This window comes from Phyllobates terribilis, unplaced genomic scaffold (genome assembly GCF_046119375.1).
Source record: "Phyllobates terribilis strain yellow unplaced genomic scaffold, ASM4611937v1 Scaffold_9__5_contigs__length_417890890, whole genome shotgun sequence".
Taxonomy (NCBI): domain Eukaryota; kingdom Metazoa; phylum Chordata; class Amphibia; order Anura; family Dendrobatidae; genus Phyllobates; species Phyllobates terribilis.
This window is the reverse complement of record NW_027362769.1, coordinates 58,951,010-58,972,856: the sequence shown is the minus strand read 5'-3', so window position 1 is coordinate 58,972,856 and position 21,847 is coordinate 58,951,010. Positions and strand designations below refer to the sequence as shown.

At 40.6% G+C, this 21,847-nt stretch overlaps 1 protein-coding gene across 4 annotated transcripts in view; it reads left to right on the top strand.

Moving 5' to 3' along the window:
- Window positions 1-19,206, top strand: part of MAP3K13 (mitogen-activated protein kinase kinase kinase 13) — a 100,384-nt gene extending 81,178 nt beyond the window's left edge. For all 4 annotated transcript variants that reach the window (XM_073646523.1, XM_073646524.1, XM_073646526.1 and 1 more), the window contains exons 4-13: window positions 735-926; window positions 1,087-1,245; window positions 1,851-2,009; window positions 5,168-5,276; window positions 7,388-7,497; window positions 7,794-7,910; window positions 9,706-9,843; window positions 9,925-10,693; window positions 12,472-12,840; window positions 14,047-19,206. In XM_073646523.1, the coding sequence (XP_073502624.1) occupies window positions 735-926; window positions 1,087-1,245; window positions 1,851-2,009; window positions 5,168-5,276; window positions 7,388-7,497; window positions 7,794-7,910; window positions 9,706-9,843; window positions 9,925-10,693; window positions 12,472-12,840; window positions 14,047-14,148 (2,224 nt within the window). In that variant the 3' untranslated portion in view covers window positions 14,149-19,206. The remainder of the gene's footprint in view (window positions 1-734; window positions 927-1,086; window positions 1,246-1,850; window positions 2,010-5,167; window positions 5,277-7,387; window positions 7,498-7,793; window positions 7,911-9,705; window positions 9,844-9,924; window positions 10,694-12,471; window positions 12,841-14,046) is intronic.
- Window positions 19,207-21,847: the final 2,641 nt, after the last annotated feature.

The following is a 21,847-nucleotide window of genomic DNA, read 5'->3' as shown; positions in this document are numbered from 1 at the left end:
TCTCTGATTTAGGGCATAAAAATTCAGTTTGAAAATTGAAAAAATTTCATCAAATTTCCTTTTTTTTTCACAAAAAAACGCAAGTCTTAACGAAGAAATTTTACCACTAGCATGAAGTACAATATGTCATGAAAAAAACAATCCCAGAATCAGGGGAATCTGTTGAAGCGTTCCAGAGTAATTACCTCATAAAGTGACAGTGGTCAGAATTGTAAAATTTGGCCTGTCATTAAGGACATAATTGGCTCCGTCCTTAAGGGGTTATGAGGTCCCAGTACTTTTGTCCCCATATTGATGAGTCTGAATGGAGGGGTAGTCAAACATGCGCATTGCTACCCCTTTCGCAGTCTATGGGACTAGTGGTGATGGAGGAGTACATGGCTCAGGTGTTTCCTTTAGAGCCGAGACACTAAATGGAGCAGGAGCGCACATGCTGAACCACCACTCCATTAAAACTCCACATCACTTAAGGAAAGAGGGAAATTGACCCCCATTTCTAGTGATGTGGGAGTCCCAGTGTTGGGGTCCCAGTGATCAGATAATTATCACCTATCCTGTATATAGGTGATAAATGTTGAGTGTGGAAAGATACCTTTAGCTCCAATCACTAGAGTTTACTATGAGAACAAATTATATTACATCTCACTTGCTAGATATATTTTAGTCTTAAGTAAGGAGTTCATTGCTCATGCTACTAACCTGATCTCTTGTACTCTCTTCTGTGCTCCATACAGAGGTGTTTGCACACAGGCTCCATGTTACTGCCTTATCATGGAGTACTGTGCCCATGGACAGCTTTATGAGGTGCTCAGGGCTGGAAGAAAGGTCACCCCTAGGCTCCTGGTGGACTGGTCAAGTGGAATCGCTAGCGGCATGAACTACCTCCACCTGCACAAGATAATCCACAGGGATCTCAAATCACCCAAGTAAGTTTAAAATATTTCATAATGCAAAAGCTGCCAGATTAACTTTATTAGTGATAAAAGAAGTATTGTACGGACAAGCCAAATTATTCTCTGTGTGTTGATGTTAATCTCCATACTGTTCTTCGAAGACCAATACTGAGTATAATTGTATCCCTTCCAGTGTCCTAGTCACCCACACAGATGCAGTGAAGATTTCGGACTTTGGAACGTCCAAAGAACTTAGCGATAAAAGCACCAAGATGTCATTTGCTGGCACTGTGGCATGGATGGCTCCTGAAGTTATCCGCAATGAGCCCGTCTCAGAAAAAGTGGACATTTGGTAAGTAGGAGCTATTGTATCTAATGTATGTGTGTCCTGGTCACTCCTCTTATATCTGATCATATTTCGTAGATTTATGTAATTTATTAAAAATCAAAGTGTTAAGACTGGGAATTTAGAATTCCTTATAGATCACTGTATTACGGCTCCATGTACTGTATCTTCCAAAGTGTTCAGAGCTATAATAAAGCTTCAATAGATGTCAATGGGGCCCTACTCTACATCCACTTTTATTTCATAGGAAGACATGCAGAAAAAAAATAGTTACATATTCGATTTGGTGCCGTATTACGACGTAGATATTCTCAATGTAACACAGGCATAATACCGCAGCACATGATTTCATAATGGCTCTGCTGTTTGCATGGCCACTAATTTCCAAAGGGTCAAAACTAATTATGATCCCCCAGTCTAGCTAGGGTCAAACATGCTTTGGGGTCTAGGGAAATGGGTTTGTGATGGCTCTTGGGGAGTGATAGGTTGGGTATCTTTGTTTTGGCCTTATGTTTGGCTTGTATTCTGTTGTTACAAGAGATGACCCACCATATCAACTACAGTTTTTTATCTGCGCTGCGTGTAATAACTTTGCTTTCATGATTTGTCAGGTCTTTTGGGGTCTTGCTGTGGGAGCTATTAACTGGAGAGATCCCGTACAAGGATGTGGACTCATCAGCCATTATTTGGGGTGTAGGAAGCAACAGTCTCCATCTTCCAGTTCCTTCTACTTGTCCTGATGGCTTTAAAATCCTCATGAAGCAGACGTGGTAAGTGATGTCTCTATTTTATGACAACTGAAAAATACTTTCCAACATAATTAAATGAACCTTTACAAAACATATCTGCAACCCAGAAGAATTTTTGCACCTCTCATTTATTTTATTTTTTTTTGGTATGGCCACTGTAAAAATATTAAAATAAGCGTCACCCACTCACCACAATAGCAGTACTGCCTCTCCTCCACTGCCCCTACTCTTTATTGTCAGGCTGCAGTGGTGACATCACATGGCTACAGGCTGCTGGGGCGACGTCACAATTACAGTGCACATGACCGCTGCAGCCAATCACTGGGCTCAGCAGTCCCATGCTGACTACTAATCAAATTATCATGCTATATCTCAATTTTAAATATTTATTTTAATCTTGCTCTTGACCAGGCTAGTTAGATTTTCCTCCTTATTTTCATTCATTGAAATGAGGAGTAAAATGGGAGTCTCTGCCAGAGAAAAGTGATATTGTCCGAAACTCATTTGCAGCTTGCAGTGTTGCTAGCTTCATAGAAATCCCAAGGCTGTGTTCACACGCAGCAGTTATGCTGCCACTGAGAACCGCAATAGTCCTGTACTTCTGCGGCCTTTCCATTGTTTCCCCAAACAATCACTTAATCTTGCTGTTTCACCTGTAAGACACTCCACGGTGCCCGGATAAGGCTTGTGAGGTATCAAGCTGCTTTGTTCAAAGTGATGAGAAAGGTTTTTCAGAACAGCAAAACAAATTAAAAGCAAAAGATTCTTTATTGTGACTTCATTAAAATACCAGCATGGACATATAAAAATATCTGACACGTTTCGAGTCTGGCAGACTCTTAATTGAAGATTAATGTAGACTCTTATCAACGATTTGGAGTCAGCCAGATCCGAAACGCGTCAGCTGTTTTTCTATACCCATGCTGGTATTTGAATGAATTAGCCATAAAGTGTGTTACAGATACAGTATATACCAGAGTCCATACAACATCCTCATGAAATGCCTAAACAATGCAACCTCCTGTAATGTGGCCCAAGGAATAATGGGGTAGGCAAGACTGCAGGTAATAAAAGGGCTGCAAAGTGCACCAAAAAGAGCATTGGGGACTGTGGAAATTGGGCAAGGCAGCAAGTAATGAAAAGCCCCCCCAATCAGTACACCTAAGATAGTAGAGGTAATGGAAAATGTGCGGAGCTAATATGTCCAGAATGTAAGTTTAGCGCATGGTGCATTTGGAGTCCTATAGATGCCCCCTTGGTGCACCTTGGTCTGTGGAAGCTTATAGAGCACCAGCCATGGAATACTGGAGCAATGTCATAGATGGTCCCTTATCAGTCCAGCGCTGTCACTCTTTACTCACTTTTTTCTCCAGCCAATTTCTGGCTGTGATATCGTCCCCATAACGTGATTGATATTTGTATCATTCATGAAATAAATCCTGGAATTAATCAGAATACATATCGGAGGGCCATTATGCTGAACTGTGACACATTTATCTACATCGTCTATACAGTAATTACCCCAGTTCATCTATTCAGCATCCTAATTTTAATCATCACTTCTTCTACGTACAGAGATGTTAATTATACGTCTGTTTTTACATAAATTACATCGTCAGGATCTCGTGCAAAATATACGTATTAATATTTCATGCGGGCTATGCTAATCACTGGAAATGATATGCAGGCTGGGATATTGATTTGTGAATGATGTTCATAGGCAGAACATTTGAACAAATCTGTATGCATGAAATATTTTGTATTTTCATTTTGCTTAAATTAAAAAAATAAAAATAAATATATGTAAGTTAAAGAGGTATTGCCATCACACAAAATGACAGTCATCACTTTCCGGCAGAGGTCTGTTTGACCGATGGGACCCCCAGTGCTGATTAAGTGTTGCCTCTCCCCAATCTCTGCCGCCACAGAACGACACTGCCGCTTCTGCTGACATCACGTAGACAGAACAGCGGCTTCTCTACAGCTGTGCTCTGGTGAAGGGGCGCGACTGCTGATGTCAAGCTGATTGACAGCTGACTCCCCGCTGCCTAACTGCAGGGAGCCAGCTTTCAATCAGCATGACCTTGGCAGTCACGCCCCATCCACAGAGCAGCTGGGAAGAGGAAGAACTGCTCTGTTGACATGGAGAAGCTGAATTGCCGGCATGACCAGTCAATGACGGCTCTGAGCCGACGCTCGGTAGAACAGGCAGGGAGTTGCTGCAATAGCAATTACCTACTTGTTAGTTTTTAGGCCCATAGTAAAAAAAAAAACCTAAATAGTCCTGGACAAAGTTAGTTAAGTAAAGTTAGTGTCATTAAATGCTACATATAAAGAACCAGATACAGTTTTTGCCAAGGAGTGCAATTTTTGCCAAGCCTGTAATTCATTGTCTGTCCGGGTCTGCCAGATTAAGGCTATGTTCACACTTGGTGTTTTTGCAGCATTTTCTTTTTGCAGAAAAGAAGCTGCGTTTTATAGTTCCAGCAAAAACGATGAGACTTCAGACAGCATTTTTTTTCCTGGCTGAATTTGAGCACTGCACTTTTTAAAAATCTGCAGCATGTCAATTCTTTCAGCGTTTTTTACCCATTGAAAGTAATAACAAACTGGAGAAAACGCTGTATACCATTTGTGCTGCATTTTTACAGCGTTTTTGGTGAATAAAATACATTTTATTAACATGTACTGTAGACAAATCACACATGTAATCCCCAATAAAAAAAATCGTAGCAAATAAAGTTTTATACATAGCGTTTTTACTGCCAAAAGTGAAGGTTTTGGTTGCAGAAAAAAAACGCTGCAAAAACACCACGTGTGAACATAGCCTAATGCTCCTTTAATATGTTAGTGCCTCTCAGCTCTAGTTCATAGGAGGAGACGCAAAAGCCCCGCATGGTCTAGAAGCAATAACAGTTCCTGCTAAACCACAACCTTCACAGAAAACTAATTTTTTTTAATTTTTCTAACTTTTTTTCGACAAATCTTTAATACAACCAAATCCAATAATGCTAGATGTATAGAGGTCGTCTGTCTGAGATTAGAAAAGCTGCTACATCAGAGTTGCAGTATAATAATATAATATAAAATATTAATAACTACAATTGTGACATCAGATATATATACTTCACATCTAAAGCGAGACTCTCAAATAAACAGTCTTCAATTGCATTTCATAGGCAAAGCAAACCCAGGAACCGTCCATCTTTCAGGCAGATCCTCATGCACCTGGACATAGCCGCAGCTGACGTCCTGGGGACACCTCAGGAGACGTATTTTAAATCGCAGGTACGATTGCTATATTACTATATTTATCCTTTTTTATTGCTTTTTGCAGGTTACAGCAATGTAACAAGTATAAAGGTAGAACAACCAGATTTTTCACCTTCATTTCCTCTTTAAATTCAAGTAGATCAATAACAAAGAGTTATTGAGATCTGGTTCATGGCAGCATTGCACATTGCCTGGATCTTGTTACAGCATTATCTTCCAGGTTTGCAAGAAAAAAAAAGTTCTTAGAGGGTTTTACCCCATTCAGCATGCGGCACACCAAGATAAAGATGTTAGAAACACAGTATTCTGGAATGCAGAATGTTGAAAGCGGAAATCCCTTTAAATTTCTGGACAGAGTCTAGCACTTTGCTGTTGCATTGTATTCACATTTGATTTATTTCCTTTGGAAAATCTTTAGCTATTCCAAGCAGTGCATGGAAAAGAGGGAGTCCCCAGCTCAAAAGCACCAATCTATTAGCGAAAAAGCATCATGTCTCATCTGTGCGGTCAGCCCGGATCCATGCAATTCTTGATTGCAGCATAAATGAACATTTGAAGACCATTTCCAGGCAATCAGAACATTGTACTATTCAAGAGCTGTTCCAGCCAGAAACCCCATGCATTTAAATCTACTATATTTATTAATAGATAGGCATCCTCGTTAAAAAAAATCATGCAGTAGGTTCTAACACATGAAATAAAGTAATTTACTAAACTTCTTCTAGTGCTAACCAGGTACCCTGCTAATCTCAGCCAATGCAGCAGCCAGTGTTTGGATGAAGTGGTCATCCTTTTATGGACATGTAACCACTGCAGCCAATCATTGGCAGCAGCCGCTCTACGTTAGTCAACAGCGCTTTGCGAAAGGTTTCATTGTAAAAAAAACATTAAAAGCAGTCATGATTCGTATAAGATTGTGGCATTTGCAGCTCAGCCGCTTTCAAGTATACGGGGCTGAGCTGCAGCACTAGACACAAACTATGAACAGGAGTGGAGCTGTTTGTTGGGTGTAAAACAAAAAAGCAGAACATTTAACCCCTCAGACAACCCCTCTAAATGAAAAAGAAATCCTCTAAAATTTGTAGGTAAAACTATAATTTAATATAAAGTTTCACAGCAGTTAGAATCCAATTGTTTTACTTGGTTCTTTTTTTGGAGATGCGGATTGCATGCAGATGATGCAGATTAGGTGGGGGAGCATAGGAATCATTATATCTTTTGTGTAGAAACAAGCCCCCCTGCAGCCCCCAGGTGAGTCAGTGCACATCTTGAACATTACAGATAATGTGCGAGCTGATGCAGCCTCCTCCGAGCGCACATGACTCAGAGGTTTTCAGCTCAAGACAAAAATAGCCCATTTTTCTGCTCTGATGACGGCTGAAGTGGCTAGAGCATTTGTGCGCATATTATGCTCCTCTTGTATTGTCAGCTCCTCTGAAAGAGCTTTAATAGCCTTCTAGACCTAGAGTGCTTCCGCTCTCCGCAGCGTCCTATTCTTCTACTGCTTTATTACTTCGGTTCCTCAGACTGACCAGATTTCTCCTCTGTTTTTGCCTTTACAACCCATAGTCAAAACCTCTGTCCATGCATATTATCCCCACCTAAAGTTTTATATTTTAGCAGACTCTAGTGGCAAAAAACCCCCAAAACATAAAAAATACTCTACATGCCATATCCTGTCCTCAATGTCAGACTGGGGTACCAAGGGTCCACCAGTAACCAACTCCAGGGCTGCACTTTTCAGCTCCATGCAAATGTGACATTATCCTCAATCACAAATTTATATAACAATGAACTGGGTAGATTGTTAAATGAGTAAGATGTTGCCTCTATCTGTACATGGTGATTCAAGTATATTGTGCCAAGTACTGCTCATATAAGAGGGTGGTGGCCCACTCTTCCATAGGGGCCCACCGGAGGATTGTCCTGTTCTCCTGTGGGCCAGTCCAAGCCTGCCTGTCCTCCATACAGTGCCATATTACAGAGTTATTCTCCTGTAAGCATAAGTTGTAGAGGAGAATACTTCCGTAATAAGGCATCCATCGGACAATGGGACAAGTGACATATAGTAGGGATCCAAAAGATGAGCTGAATGATGTGACACAATTTTCCTTTATCCATTTAAGGCTGAATGGAGAGAAGAAGTCAAGAAGCATTTTGAGAAAATCAAGAGTGAGGGGACGTGTATCCATCGACTGGATGAGGAGCTGATCCGTAGGCGCAGAGAAGAACTGCGGTAAGTCAAGAACTTGAGTCCTGGTATAGTAATAAGATGTATTTCTTTTTGTGACAGAGGGGTTTACAGTATCTGGACCATATAAATATATTAGAAGTGCTTGTCCTCCTTTCTGTGCTAACAGAAAGTTTGGAATAAAGGATTTATTGATAGGACTTGATCTACCTTGTTATAAATATTTCCTAAGTCTGTAACGTAACAATAGAGAAACTATAGTATTAGTCCATTTTCTGAAGTTATAGCATTTGTTTTTTTTCCCTATTGGTGTTTGAGCTAAAATTGTAAATCCCCACCAGGCATGCGCTGGATATCCGTGAGCACTACGAACGTAAGCTCGAGAGAGCCAATAACCTGTACATGGAGTTGAGTGCAATCATGTTACAACTGGAGGTCCGTGAGAAAGAACTGATCAGGTACCAGAGAAAAGTGAGACTATGGATGTTAATAATTTTCATTTTTCTCTGAAATCTATATATATGTATGTGTATATATACAGTGGTGGCCAAAAGTACTGGCACCCCTGCAATTCTGTCAGATAATACTCAGTTTCTTCCTGAAAATGATTGCAATCACAAATTCTTTGGTATTATTATCTTCATTTAATTTGCTTGCAAGGAAAAAACACAAAAGAGAATGAAGCAAAAATCAAATCATTGATCATTTCACACAAAACTCCAAAAATGGGTCAGACAAAAGTATTGGCACCATCAGCCCAATACTTGGTTGCACAACCGCTTCCGGTAACCATCAATGAGTTTCTTACAATGCTCTGCTGGAATTGTAGACCATTCTTCTTTGGCAAACTGCTCCAGGTCCCTGATATTTGAAGGGTGCCTTCTCCAAACTGCCTAAGGGTACCTAATGGCAGTCAGGCTACCTCTGGCGAGCACATGGAGGGCTGTGCGGCCTTCCAAAGAAATGCCACCCCACACCAATACTGACCCACTGCCAAACCAGTCATGCTGAAGGATGTTGCAGGCAGCAGATCGCTCTCCACGGCGTCTCCAGACTCGTCACGTCTGTCACATGTGCTCAGTGTGAACCTGCTTTCATCTGTGAAGAGCACAGGGCGCCAGTGGCGACTTTGCCTATCCTGGTGTTCTGTGGCATTTCTTTGGAGGGCCGCACAGCCCTCCATGTGCTCGCCAGAGGTAGCCTGACTGCCATTAGGTACCGAGATGAGATCCTCAGACCCCTTGTGAGACCATATGCTGGTGCGGTTGGCCCTGGGTTCTTCCTAATGCAGGACAATGCCAGACCTCATGTGGCTGGAGTATGTCAGCAGTTCCTGCAAGATGAAGACATTGAAGCTATGGACTGGCCCGCCCGTTCCCCAGACCTGAATCAGATTGAGCACATCTGGGACATCATGTCTCGCTCCATCCACCAACGTCACGTTGCACCACAGACTGTCCAGGAGTTGGCGGATGCTTTAGTTCAGGTCTGGGAGGAGATCCCACAGGAGACCATCTGCAACCTCATCAGGAGCATGCCCAGGCATTGTAGGGAGGTCATACAGGCACGTGGAGGCCACACACAATACTGAGTCTCATTTTGACTTGTTTTAAGGACATTACATCAAAGTTTGATCAGCCTGAAGTGTGTTTTTCCACTTTCATTTTGGGGGTGACTCCAAATCCATGCCTCCATTGGTTAATAAATTTGATTTCCATTGATGATTTTTGTGTGATTTTGTTGTCAGCACATTCAACTTTGTACAGAACAAAGTATTCAATGAGAATATTTCATTCATTCAGATCTAGGATGTGTTATTTGAGTGTTCCCTTTATTTTTTTGAGCAGTGTATATATAGATAGATAGATAGATATATACTGTATATAGATATATATATATATATAGATATATATTATTATCTATCTAGATACCGTACACATGTGCACCCATGTACTTCACACCCTTTGTTTTTTTTCTTCGCTCTTAATCCACTTTGTTTTATCCATCTGGGAGTCAGCAAACACAGGAGAACAAATGTCAAAGCATTTATACTAAAGATACCCAACGCAAAAAAGAAAAAAATATAATAAGAATCTTTGTTTTTATACAGCGCCAACATATTCCGCAGCGCTCTATATACATTATCATGGCTCACAATCTAAATTCCCTATCAGTATGTCTTTATGCCATATATCACTTAATTTTGCATAAATTATTTTCTAATATCAATAAAAATGACACTAACTTTTCTAGGCGTGAACAAGCTGTAGAGAAAAAATATCCTGGGACATATAAGCGACACCCTGTTCGCCCGATAGTCCATCCCAATGCTGTGGAGAAACTGATCAAAAAGAAAGGTGCTTCCTCCAAGTCATCATCTCAAACAAGGCGGTGAGTAACTATTGAGGGCAATCATTACCTATTGCTCACCAATTTTAATCTTCGAGCATTAATACAAATGTGTTTTTATAGACCCGACTTATTGAAATCAGATGGCATTGCTAGCGTGGAGTCAAATGTTCCCAGTTCTTCTCCCATATCTGGAAGTCCAAAGGTATCCTCAGGAGGAAAGAATCGCTATCGAAGCAAGCCACGTCACCGACGAGGGAACAGCAAGGGTAGCCATGCTGACTTTATAGGTGCAATAAAAAACCAGGACTCTCTTTCACCTTCTCAAGCTACTCATCATTTTCCTCCTGCTTCTCCTCCATTTACCCCACCCGGTCCTCGGCATGAACCCGCTCAGCCTGTGTTGACCCGTCATCAAACCCTCAATGTGCATGGGCAGAATATTGCTAACTGTGCCAACAATTTGCGTTACTTTGGCCCTGCAGCAGCACTAAGAAGCCCTCTGAGCTGCCACGCTCAGCGGTGTATGTCTGGCTCCAGCCCTGACCTTCTGTCCAGCACGCTGGAAGCTGACAGCCGCATGCAGTCAGAAACAGACTGGGACTACTGTCAACAAGATCCTTACAAACCCTCTCTTGGTTGTCCGGAGGCATTCCCTCCTCCAGATACGGATCAGGAAACATGGGAAAATTCTAGAGGTGATAACATAGAGCTGTTGAACTCTGAGAAAAACCCTCCAGAGTCTCCAAGACACCATCATTTACAGGAGGCATCTGAGCCGCAGCAGAGTGGAGTTGACCAGTTTCCTACAATTAGGGCAGCAGTAGGTGTGAGCTCCCTTGCTGTTCCTACACCTCCGGCTCTTCCACGAAGAATAAGGACCCTCAGAAAGGTAATTTCAGCTTGTATCTGTATCTGAAGCAAGTGCAAGTTTGTTGACTGAGGAAATCTTGTGTTGGCTTATGGCCATGCAGCCTATAATTAGATTTTCTGAGGCTGTGGGTGCTCAGTGAAGCATTGGGTCTGCCGAAGTGCTGCTGAGAGGGACAGACTCATATCTTTCTACAAGTAATCTTATATAAGAGTTTGATTCTAGGGCAAAGGCTGGAAAAAAATCACCAAAAAATATTGTATAAACATGTATTATGAATCTAATAATATGTATTTTGAATGGTCTGTGCTGTGATTAAACTGTATAATGACATCCCATTCATTAACGTGTTCTCTTAGTCTTTAATTAGATTATATAGTCCAGTTGGTTGTTCTACTCAGCTATTGACGGATATTTCTGCATTAATGCCCATACAGAGATAGCAATCAATCACTGATTAGTCCAAAATGAGTGGAGGCTTAAAGAATAAGTTGCAAGTTACACAGAATCTTTTACAAAAAATATATATATTTCAATCTGTTTAGCTTCTCCTACACAATAACATGCTGAGCACAGATTGGACTGCCTTTTAAACAGGATGGATTACCACCATAGATGAGCTATTCTCTTTCATCTTGCCTAGTATACAGTTTATTTAATAGAACTTAGCTACTGGAGTAGCTACATTCTAGGAAAGGAGTTAACTCCTAACATCCTAACCAGCTCTCTCAAGCCTATTGATTTCTACTCAGATTATTTGTTCACCTCCCTCCCTCTCAGCTTCTCCTGACAGGGCTCTTATCAGTCCTGTAGAGTCACAATCCCAAAGCCCCCTGCATCGGTAGTTTCCAGAGCTGTCCTCCTAATCATGGATTTCATTAAAATAAATTAATAACAGTGTAGACTCAGAACAACAAATGGCAGACCGTAAATATGTAGTAGTAGAATGAAGCTTCTCACCAGAACTGTCACTCAAGGAAGAGCACCAGCCCCACAAGCAACCAGGAATTAAGGAGACTCTAAAGCTGTGAGCTGCTCAAGAGACAAGTTGAGAATACTCATTTAATGTTGTCTACCAAATGCTAATACATAGTAACTACCTAAGAGTAAAAGTGTCATCTATAATTTTTTATGAAAATATATCTACAGATATACAATATCTATAACAGTATCTATAACTATTCCATAAATGAGGAAAGTCAAAAGGTAACCCAGTACAAACAATTCATAGGAAGTAATTATTCCTGGCCACAAGTGTTTAATGCAAAAGTGAAAACATATTAGCATAATGCAAAGCATTAGTGAGTGAGATATCATTTACACAACGTGATGTGTGATCTGCTGTCACATTGGAGCTGTTAAATTCTCAAAACAGTTTGTTAATATAAAGTAACTCAAAGTTTTGCCATTCCTCTATACAATATGCAGATGGATCTCAGAACTAATGTGAGAAAAAACACCAAGGGTATGATACATTTAGTCTGGTGTCAGTTATTGAATGCAGTTATGCCAATAGTACATCCCTATATTTTACACCCCCGCCTCTAAGAACTGCAGTGATTTTTAACGAGTTTCCAAATAATATAAAAAAGTCTATCAGCAGGAGCTTTACACATCAGCTCTATTTTGCAGTATAATACTAAACCTTCTTACAGATCTTAGTAGCATCTATCATTAGGCCAATAAATGGAAAAATAAAACAACTTTACATATTGCGAAATTGCAAATAATGTGAAAATTATGTCAATTATTATTGTGTAAAAAGTCATCTCTAGTAAAGTTTTGTTCCTACTCTACAGACTGGTGACGAATCTTCTGAAGAGGAAGAGGGTGAGGTTGACAGTGAAGTTGAGTTCCCAAGAAGACATCGTCCTCCCCGGGGGATGAGCAGTTGCCAGTCTTATTCCACCTTCAGCTCAGAAAACTTCTCAGTGTCTGATGGAGAAGAGGGAAACACTAGTGATCATTCTAACAGCCCAGATGACCTAGCCTGCAACCGCAAGGACCCACTAGGTGACAAGTTGGAAGATCTGCTATCTCAAACACCAGATATTCCAATTGAAATCTCCACACAATCAGATGGCTTGTCTGACAAAGAGTGTGCCGTGAGAAGGGTCAAGACTCAAATGTCCTTGGGCAAGCTCTGTGCAGAGGACCACAGCTATGAGGTAATGGGGAGGTTCTTATTTACTAAAGTATGTCTACCATAGAAGTGATTGTGGTAGCTATGGGGAATATGGGGACTAGGACTCCAGACAATAAGAGAAAATTACCCAAAGTTATCTTCTCATACAAGAAATGTGGGCATTGGTACAGGATGTGGATAAACCTACAGGATTTATACCTAAGGTGATCCCTCTTAAAGGAATTTTCCACTATATTTTAAGTAAAGCTTGTTTGGCTCAGTGGCTGTAATAAAATAAAGTAATAAAATAACCTGTACTCACCTCCCTAAGGAGTGCCGCTCCTTTGCTATCGTAGTTGTGTTCCCCACATTGCTGGTATTAACAGCTATCACAGGCGTCACATAACTGCTGCAGCCAATCAGCGGGCACTGAGCTTCTGCAAAGTTTTCATTCCATATTAGTCAAGTTTCTTGTGCCCGATAATTGGCTGCTGCCATCACGTGATGCTGATGCCAGCAGTCCCACTGGAACACAGCTGCATGAGTGGAGAAGTGTTGCTCCTCAGGGTAGCGAGTACAGTTTTTTTTTATTTTACTCCTCCCTGGGCCAAAAGAGCAGACACTAAAATCTAGTTAAAAAAACACTTTAATAATAAAGTACATACTATTTTTCATTGGGTGTCTTTCATCATAGAGACAGCCTTATTTTTTGGTTTAAGAACGCATTCATTTTTAACAGGAAACACAGAGTAACCTGATTTCACATTGCTTAATTTCAGCTAAACAAATGGAAAAAAAAAACAACTTAAGGCTTCATTCACACTTCCAATTTTTACGTACGAGTGCTCTCCGGATAGCATTCATACTTGTGATAGTTTATGGGGCCACTCATATGTCTGAGATTTTTCGGGGACTGAGCGGTCTGTGGAAAATCGTGGAGACTTGTCTGATTTTCATCCTAGTCTTGGATCAAAATCAGCTATAAAAGTCAATGGGACACCTGAGTGTGGACCGATTTTTAAGGACTGTCAAAAAGGAGAAGGTGGAAAATTTTTTTTTTGCTTCTCTACATACTAGAAAATCTGATGACACTCGGACCACATTTTGATCAAACTCTGATCAGAGTCTGATCAGAATAATCTGTCCCTTTTTTGTCACAGGTGGAAAAATCAGACTTGTGAATAAGGCCTAAAATTGTACATTTTTGTTACCACAATCTTGAATTCATATTGTATTCTATTGTTTGCAGAACCCAGGGAATTTTGCTGAATCGGACTGTGATTCCTCAGAAGCAGAATGTTCTGATGCAACTGTGCGAACCAACAACCCTGGCAACACTTCCACCTGGTGAATGAATTCAGTCTGCCAAGAACAGTATTTCATAGCCCCTACATATGCCAGTTGTGAACTTCTCTACACCAGAAATGTAACGGCCACTTCCCATTTCCTTAAGTCTTTTGAAATAACCTTTCCACTATTAAGTGAGAAGCAGCAAATTATTGCAAAGCAATATGTTGTTGGTTCTCCTGCCAGGTCTAAGAATAGAGTTAACTGATGTCTGCAATAATGAGGGCCCAAAGACTTGTGGGAGACCACTCCTCGAAATGAACAAGTTTTACAACGGAAACGCGTCTCTCTATGTATGGCAGGGATAAATATTTTAACAAACTAAGGTACTGTAAAATTCCATATTTATTTTATTTTTGTGCGTGTTTGGACCCTTTTACTATATGATAGGCCTAAAAGAGAAAGGTATAATAGCACTAACCTAATGGATCACTGGGAAGAGCATTCATTTCTGATGGACATGTAAATGCCTAGAAGATCTGCTGCTGTTTTATTTCTTAGGGACCAAATGTTTGGGTTTTTTTTTTTCTTCGAAAAGTTAGTCTTGAAAGTATGCCCTGAAGGGTTACACATGCTTGAGAACAAAGCCTAGAATGCTATGGACATAGAGGATTTGCTTATGTCTGCTAGAATTGCTGCATGATCCTCCACATAGAATAAGAGTTGCTGGATACAAGTATGAGGACAAAAGCAGCAAGAGACTGAAAATGGTCCATTATCCGGTAAAAAAAATATATAAAAAAAACATTCTGGGTGGATTCTAGACAGAACTGCTGGCTGAGAAGTCAACGTTGTTTTCTATAACTTCCCGGAACCTTGCTGTTGGCAACACCATTCCACCCTTCCCTGGATGAACAAAAGCGCAGAAATCCTCAATTTCTTGCAAGTAAATGTTTTGGTTCAAGCTTTTACAAACTGTGTTCGAAGACACCAGCACTTGGAAACATCTCCCATGATGTCTACTCTTTTTTTTTCTCATCCTCCTGTATACAGATCAAATTCAGGGAGTAGAAAGGTCACCTGCCACCCCACTCAGGAGAGTTCCCAGCCATAGATCCCATGTCTCATAGTAGTGACCTTTCCTCTCTCTTAGACACTTCTATCCCCCATACAAGTAGACATGTCTCATTTTCAATGCACCTTTCCAAACCACATAAAAGCACATGATGGGATATACGGGACTGAAGAGAAATAGGACAGGAAGCCTCCTTTACTCTCTGATGTGGATTATCGAAGAGCTAATTCCAGTGTGGTGTATAAGGGCTCACTCCCAGCTCCACTGCATGGTACCAGAGAAGAGGTCATGTACGCCAGAGAAGATTTCCAACCAAATTATTGTGATTCTCAAGGTTTGCTCAACCAGCAAAAATCACATATGCAACCTACTCGGCTTGAAATTGGACTTCTTATAGCCTGTTGTTAACAGGCTAATTTTTTGTCCCCAAAATATGATCCAATTACCGTAACTAACAAACTGCACTTACAACTTACATTACAGGGAAAGGAACAGAGCTCCTTATTGGCTAATGTTAAAAATAAGACGTCTAAAGCTTTCAAAAGATCCATGCATTTGTGCCGTGAGACTTGATTTCATAGGCTGCCAACCTGCTGAACATGTCACACTTTTTACTTGTCGGAAGGGTCTTTTGTTTAGGGTGACAGAACTCCAAAGTCAATTAGCCAATCAGAAAGTGTATGGATCATCGGACCATTCTTCCATTTACTGTATTGAAGTCTGTTTGCTTTTTTTATGTTTTTGTTACTTTTTATGTTTGTGTTTTTTTTTGTGTGTGTGTGAATTAAGCCATAATTTTATTTCTATGGCAAGTAATTTATTTCCCTGAAAACCTCAGGACCCAGATTCAGATAACCTGGAATTCAAAAGTGAACCCAGTCACCTAAACACAGTGTACACGGCCATATAGTAGACTGAATTATTCATCCCTACTGAGATACCTACGTGGACTGGATATGATTTAGCCCAATGGCGTTTTGCACTGAGTATAGGTTCTTGGGTCTCTTTAGGCTTGGAGCACAACTGGGTTCTTCCGGTGTAAGTGCCAATTCATATAAATGAATCTGGAAGCTTTATTATTTTCATTTTGTTTACACATATGTGCAAATTTAACCCCTTTGCTGCTGCATAAATATGAGAACCAACCTTTAATAAAAAGAATCACTCAATCATGGCAGAATAAATTTCAGAATTAGATAGAGATTCCTTGTAAGAAATTTGTTTGGCACCCTAAATTATGACTTGGTTGCCAGCCAGTGTGAGTCCAGTATTACTCACCTTGAAGAAACAGTGCTACATCTAGGTACTGGTAAATGAATCCTTACATACAGAGAAATTAGAGCTTTCACTATGGGGGATGAACCTTCCTTATGATGATCTTGGTGCTATATTATCTTTTTTAACTCCCGTAAGTATAAAGTAATATACAGTATGTGGCCACCCCCAATAGTATATCCATATTAAGATGGGTATCATGAATCTGGGTGTTTGGTGCAGAAATATTGGCATGAGCACTGGTGTCTGTGGATTAACACTCTAACTAGGTCCGATTCTGTCCATATATGCCTTACTCCCGAAGTGTCATCAACCACATGCAGTCACTGATAAAAACTAGTGCAAGCGAAAGTCAAGCATAGCCCATTTCAACTAGTCCACTTCCTGCTGTCATTTTTTTAGTGCAGTTTGGAATATATAAGAAGCAATCTAGATCCTATGGGCATCCACTTTCCGCACTAGCTTTGATTAACAAGAGTCAATGGGGCAAATTTATTAATGTGATTGCGCCTAGACCTTGGCAAAATATGCAGCAAAATTGAGTCCATTTTGGCGCATAACCTTGCATTATGGTTATTTATTATTTACTATTAATATTACTATTTATTATACGTCTTTTTGCACCGATTTTTGCAGGTCCTCTAAAAAAAAAATGACACATTGGGTTTACAAATCTTCAGAGAAAAGGAGATATTCCTGAAGCATCATCTGTTTGAAAAACTGACTTTTATTGACTGCTGGAAAAAGACGTAGTGTGAACATACCCTAAGACAACAAAAAGTGGCAAAAAGAAAGCCAACCAATCGGTGGTGTAAACTGTCTAATTATGCACCAAATTTAGCATCCAGCATAAGCCACTGTCGTAAAGTTGGTGCATTTTCACACTGTCTAGTCTAAGTTTGCACTAACTTAATATTGAACAGAATTAGTAACATATTTTTGTGCTTTAATCGACAATATCAGTGCTCATTTTTTCTGCAGCAATTGGGTTAAATGTATAATTAACATTGTGGCTGCCAGAGGCTCCAGCAACATTAGATTGCGGTGCCAGCCTCTGTGGCAGACAACTGCGAGTGTTAAGTTTTGTGTAGCACCTTAGGACGAATGAAGGGAAATGTTTTATTGTTATGGGAAACAGTATTGTATGAAGTTAAATTATTTCATTTTCTCATGTAGCCGGACTACATTCAGATTTTAAGTTATGCAACATTTAATTATTATTGTTATTATTATTATTATTTCTGTAATGATTTGTTTTCTGTGGATCGGAATGTCTCTGTGTGTGTATCATTGGCAGCACAATAATTTTTTTGTGTCGTAAGGGAACAAATGGGTTTTGAGATCAATCAAAGAGTTTACTGATTCGAGTTCAGAGCGATCATTGGACTTCTAATTCCAGGAATGGGCCCTAAGATCAGAAACCAACTATTTCGCAGTTGCCATAAAGGTTTGGAGGTACAGCAGGGGATTTTCATATGCTGCTACTATATAAATAATCCGATGTTATAGATGTCTTATCAGAATATCTTAAAGGGGAAAATAACTTTTAATATTTAAAGGGGCATCTTCCTAGCACATACCCTTTCATTTAACCTATTGGTGGGTGTAGTCCTCTTCTTGGGACACAGAAGAACAGCTCATACCGGATTTTTATTAGGTATTGTGCAGTACATTTCCGCTGCTCTATACTTGCAGGGGAATCTATATGTACTCACAAAAAACACCATGTAAGCCCTGGCCGCCTATTTTAGGGAATCGCTAATAAAATAAAGTATATTGTAATTGACATCCACCTACTGAAAAATAATATGGTCAAATGCCCAAAATTTTGAATTAATTTATAGGTCCGATTTATATGAAGATGCCTGGTAGGGGTTTTGGAAACTGTCCTGTTGAACATAAAGGCAAATGCATGCAACGGTATGCACATATTGAATAGTGCAGTTTACCGCACTTTTCAATACCTTTAGGGCTGTAGCCTTATGTATTGCAGCTAAACATGTGGCTAAAAGTCTCCCCTGCATATTGGTGAATATATGGGAAATTTGATTGACAGTCCAATGAATTCAGCCTTCCTACAGTAAGATTTATTTTCAGCAGTGCAACACAATCTGTAGCCTGCAGGTGGCAGCACAGTAAGCATAATAAATGCAGTGGAGGCTGAAGGATTTGTACCGATACGCTGCATATGATTTCCAATGCTGTATGTCCTTCCCTGTACATCTCCATAAAATAACATTCCTACACTTTCTTGTTAATTAGCCGTAGTTCTGTGTAGCATCTCTAGTCGTGTATTACCCACAGCTCATGTGTCTACTTCTCTAGTTTTACATCATGTTTTCGCTACGTGGGTACATCAATGGGGAAGCGGAGCGCTGCACGTATTAGGCAGTACTAAGATTTGGGGCATGGATGATGTAGATACCAGATCTCCCCTTTACTGCAGGCTTTTAGTGATAAGACATTATATACTGCTGCCCTGAGAGATCCCTGTATATGTCCTCTAGGTCTTTACCACGAGCTATAAGCAGCACATTCCTCTACTAGCGATGACAGCGTTCTCTCTGTGTGAAGCCATTGTCATTATTTGTGACATAACCTTCCTTTCTTGCCTTTTTCTTTCCGGATCACCTTGTCCTTCTTCTGTCCAGTTTGTACATTCGTCTTTGGACCAGCCTGAGCTTTTTCTTCTTGTTGTTTGTATGGGGACGGGAAATCAGAATGAATATCAAAAGCAAACAAATGCATGGAATAAAAAGCCAGTGTACCTTACCATGTCGTGCGAGTCTTTATTGTCAAGCTACTCATTGAAACATTGCTACCGACATCCAGATCGGTCTGCACCCATGATAAAAAAAAAGAGACATCAAATATACATGAACAGAAAAAAATTATGTACATAGCGGCTTCCATGAAACCATCTTTAATTCTCTAAAGTTCTTTCTTAAAGCACCACTCCAGGTTTTTTTTATTGCAGCGCTGGAATGGTGCTCTAAGTTCCCTGCCTCTAGTCTCATACTTACCATCCGCCAGCTTCATCTGCTCCCAGCACCACTCTGGTTGGTCTCCTGCAGTTTCTGACATGCAGGATTGCTCCAGTGTCTGCTGGGTGATCCACAAGTCACAACTCTCTTAGTCTATGAGAGCCAGAATGAGGGTCTCATAGACTTACACTGAGAACTTGTGACTGTTACTTTTGACTTACGTATAGTCAGAAGTTGTGGTTGCAAGAAGGCAAATTGGGACCAGAGCGGCACTGGGAAGAGCTGAAGACAGCGACTACTGAGTATAATACTAGGATCAGGGACCTTATGTTAGTGGCATCACTCCAGTGGTAAAATAAAAAAAACGGCTGAAGTAGTGCTTTAAGGAGTTCTCTGCTTCCTGCTTGCCCAGGGGTGGTGCCCTCCTGATGATTGACAGTTCAGACCTGTGGCGTGGTTGCAAACTGAGCGCTCGCAAAGGCTGAAATCAGAGACAGCTTTGCCTCTGCAACATGGAAGAAGAGCAGGGACATGGAGGCTGGTTGGAGGTTGCAATCTGACCAGCTTCAGAGCACCATGAGCAGACTGTAAACCATAGAGCCTGCTAGCGGCATTCGATCTTTGTTTAGGTAACCGGCCATTCGGAGACTATAGTATGGCCGGTAACCTAGACAGCAAGATGTATACTATAAAATTAAAAATCAATCCGTTCTTTAGAAGAGAAAGGATTTTTAATGTTTTTTACAAGCAGTGAGCAATTTTACCCATTTAACAAGTTGAGACAACCCTGTCAAAGAAAAATAACTTTTACAACCAATCTTATAGTGCTCCAATTCCCTTGAAAAAATATTTTAAAAATTTTGCAAATAATTTGTTATAAAAATATTATTCCATTTTGGGCCGCAGCTCCTTTGTGCTTATTTAGCCACACATTTTTGCAGAAACTGCAAAACCATTAAACATAAGAAAGCAATTTCTAATGATACAGCAGAAAGCTGCTGAGACATTTATTAAGCAGATGCTCAGCAGTCGGACCTTGACGCACCCTACTTTCATGCCAAATGCTACTTGGGATCCCAGCAAACAGAAACAAAGCAAACACGTGAAGTTTTCACTTTTGCACATCAATTGTCCTCTAAAATTAAAGAGGAGAGATACTAATGGTATTGTCACTTTCATCATCCAGTGACTGCCAGGCATAATGTTGGCATTGTTTTGGCATCCCTGTAGGCTTGGGCTATTAGTGTTAGAATACACTGAGTGATGTAGGGAAACTCACCGTGAGGCCGGTCTTCACCAGTACACCACATTGCAATAGACATGTCCATAGATGTTGGAGATGAAGCGACTATGTGGACCACTCTGAAGACTTATCCTTGATTAGTCTGTAAACATTAAATCATACCTCCCAACTTTTGAAGAACAGAAAGAGGGACAAATTATGTGGCGTGCTATGCAATTTTTGGCCACGCCCCAACCCACGTCCATTTACCATTTTTTTCTCCCCCGGCAAGAGCAGTTGTCAGAGGGGCGGTGGCAGTGAGGGACATTCAGCAGACGCCCGAGACTGCAGGGTGTAGACCCAAATCCGGGACTGTCCACTGTATCCGGGATAGTTGGGACTAAAGATGAGTGGATGGAATCACAGGACTCCAGTCCAGTGTCTAGGTCAGTGGTACGTGGCAGCTGGACTGGAGGCCACGAATCTGTAACCTTCCGGCATGGCTTTTGATCACCCAGGGCAGTGCAACGTCACCTGTGCGTCCTGCTCATTTCTAGTGTGGACCTGTAGATTATTTTTTGCTCCTCATTCACAGTCGGAGCCGCCAGAACTTTCTCATCTTTATTTAGCTTCACTATACGACATCTGGCCTTTTTGTGTCTGCGAGGCAGTGTTCACACAGTGCAGAAATTCAGTTTTTTTTGTTTTCTGCAGGTGTACGCATCAAACTACACAATAACAATCTTCTCCCCTTTATTTGATGCATTTTTGGTGCAGATGTGAAGCCGCGATTTTAATGTGTTTTTTTATAGTACAGAAAATCTTTGATTCTGCACTTAAAGTATCTGCAGTTTTTTACATTCGTTTTTATTTTAGGCCCCACGTAGAAGACGAGAGAAAAAAAAAAGCACCAAAACCGCACAACTCAGCAACGTGTTTTGACCATAGGGGGTGGAGTTTTCATGAAATCACATCCACTTTGCTAGAATAGTTAAACACAGCAGAATTTCTGTGCTAAAAAAGCAGCAGAAAATACTCAGCATTTACACTACATGTGAATGTACGCATGTACGAACTGGACCTAAATATTCAAGCAAAGTGAATGTGATTCCATACAATGTCCTCCCCCTGTGGTCTAAAGACGCTGCTGGACTCTGCAGTTTTGGTGCATTTTTTCTCTATAGGCCTCTTCTGGAAAACTGCATGC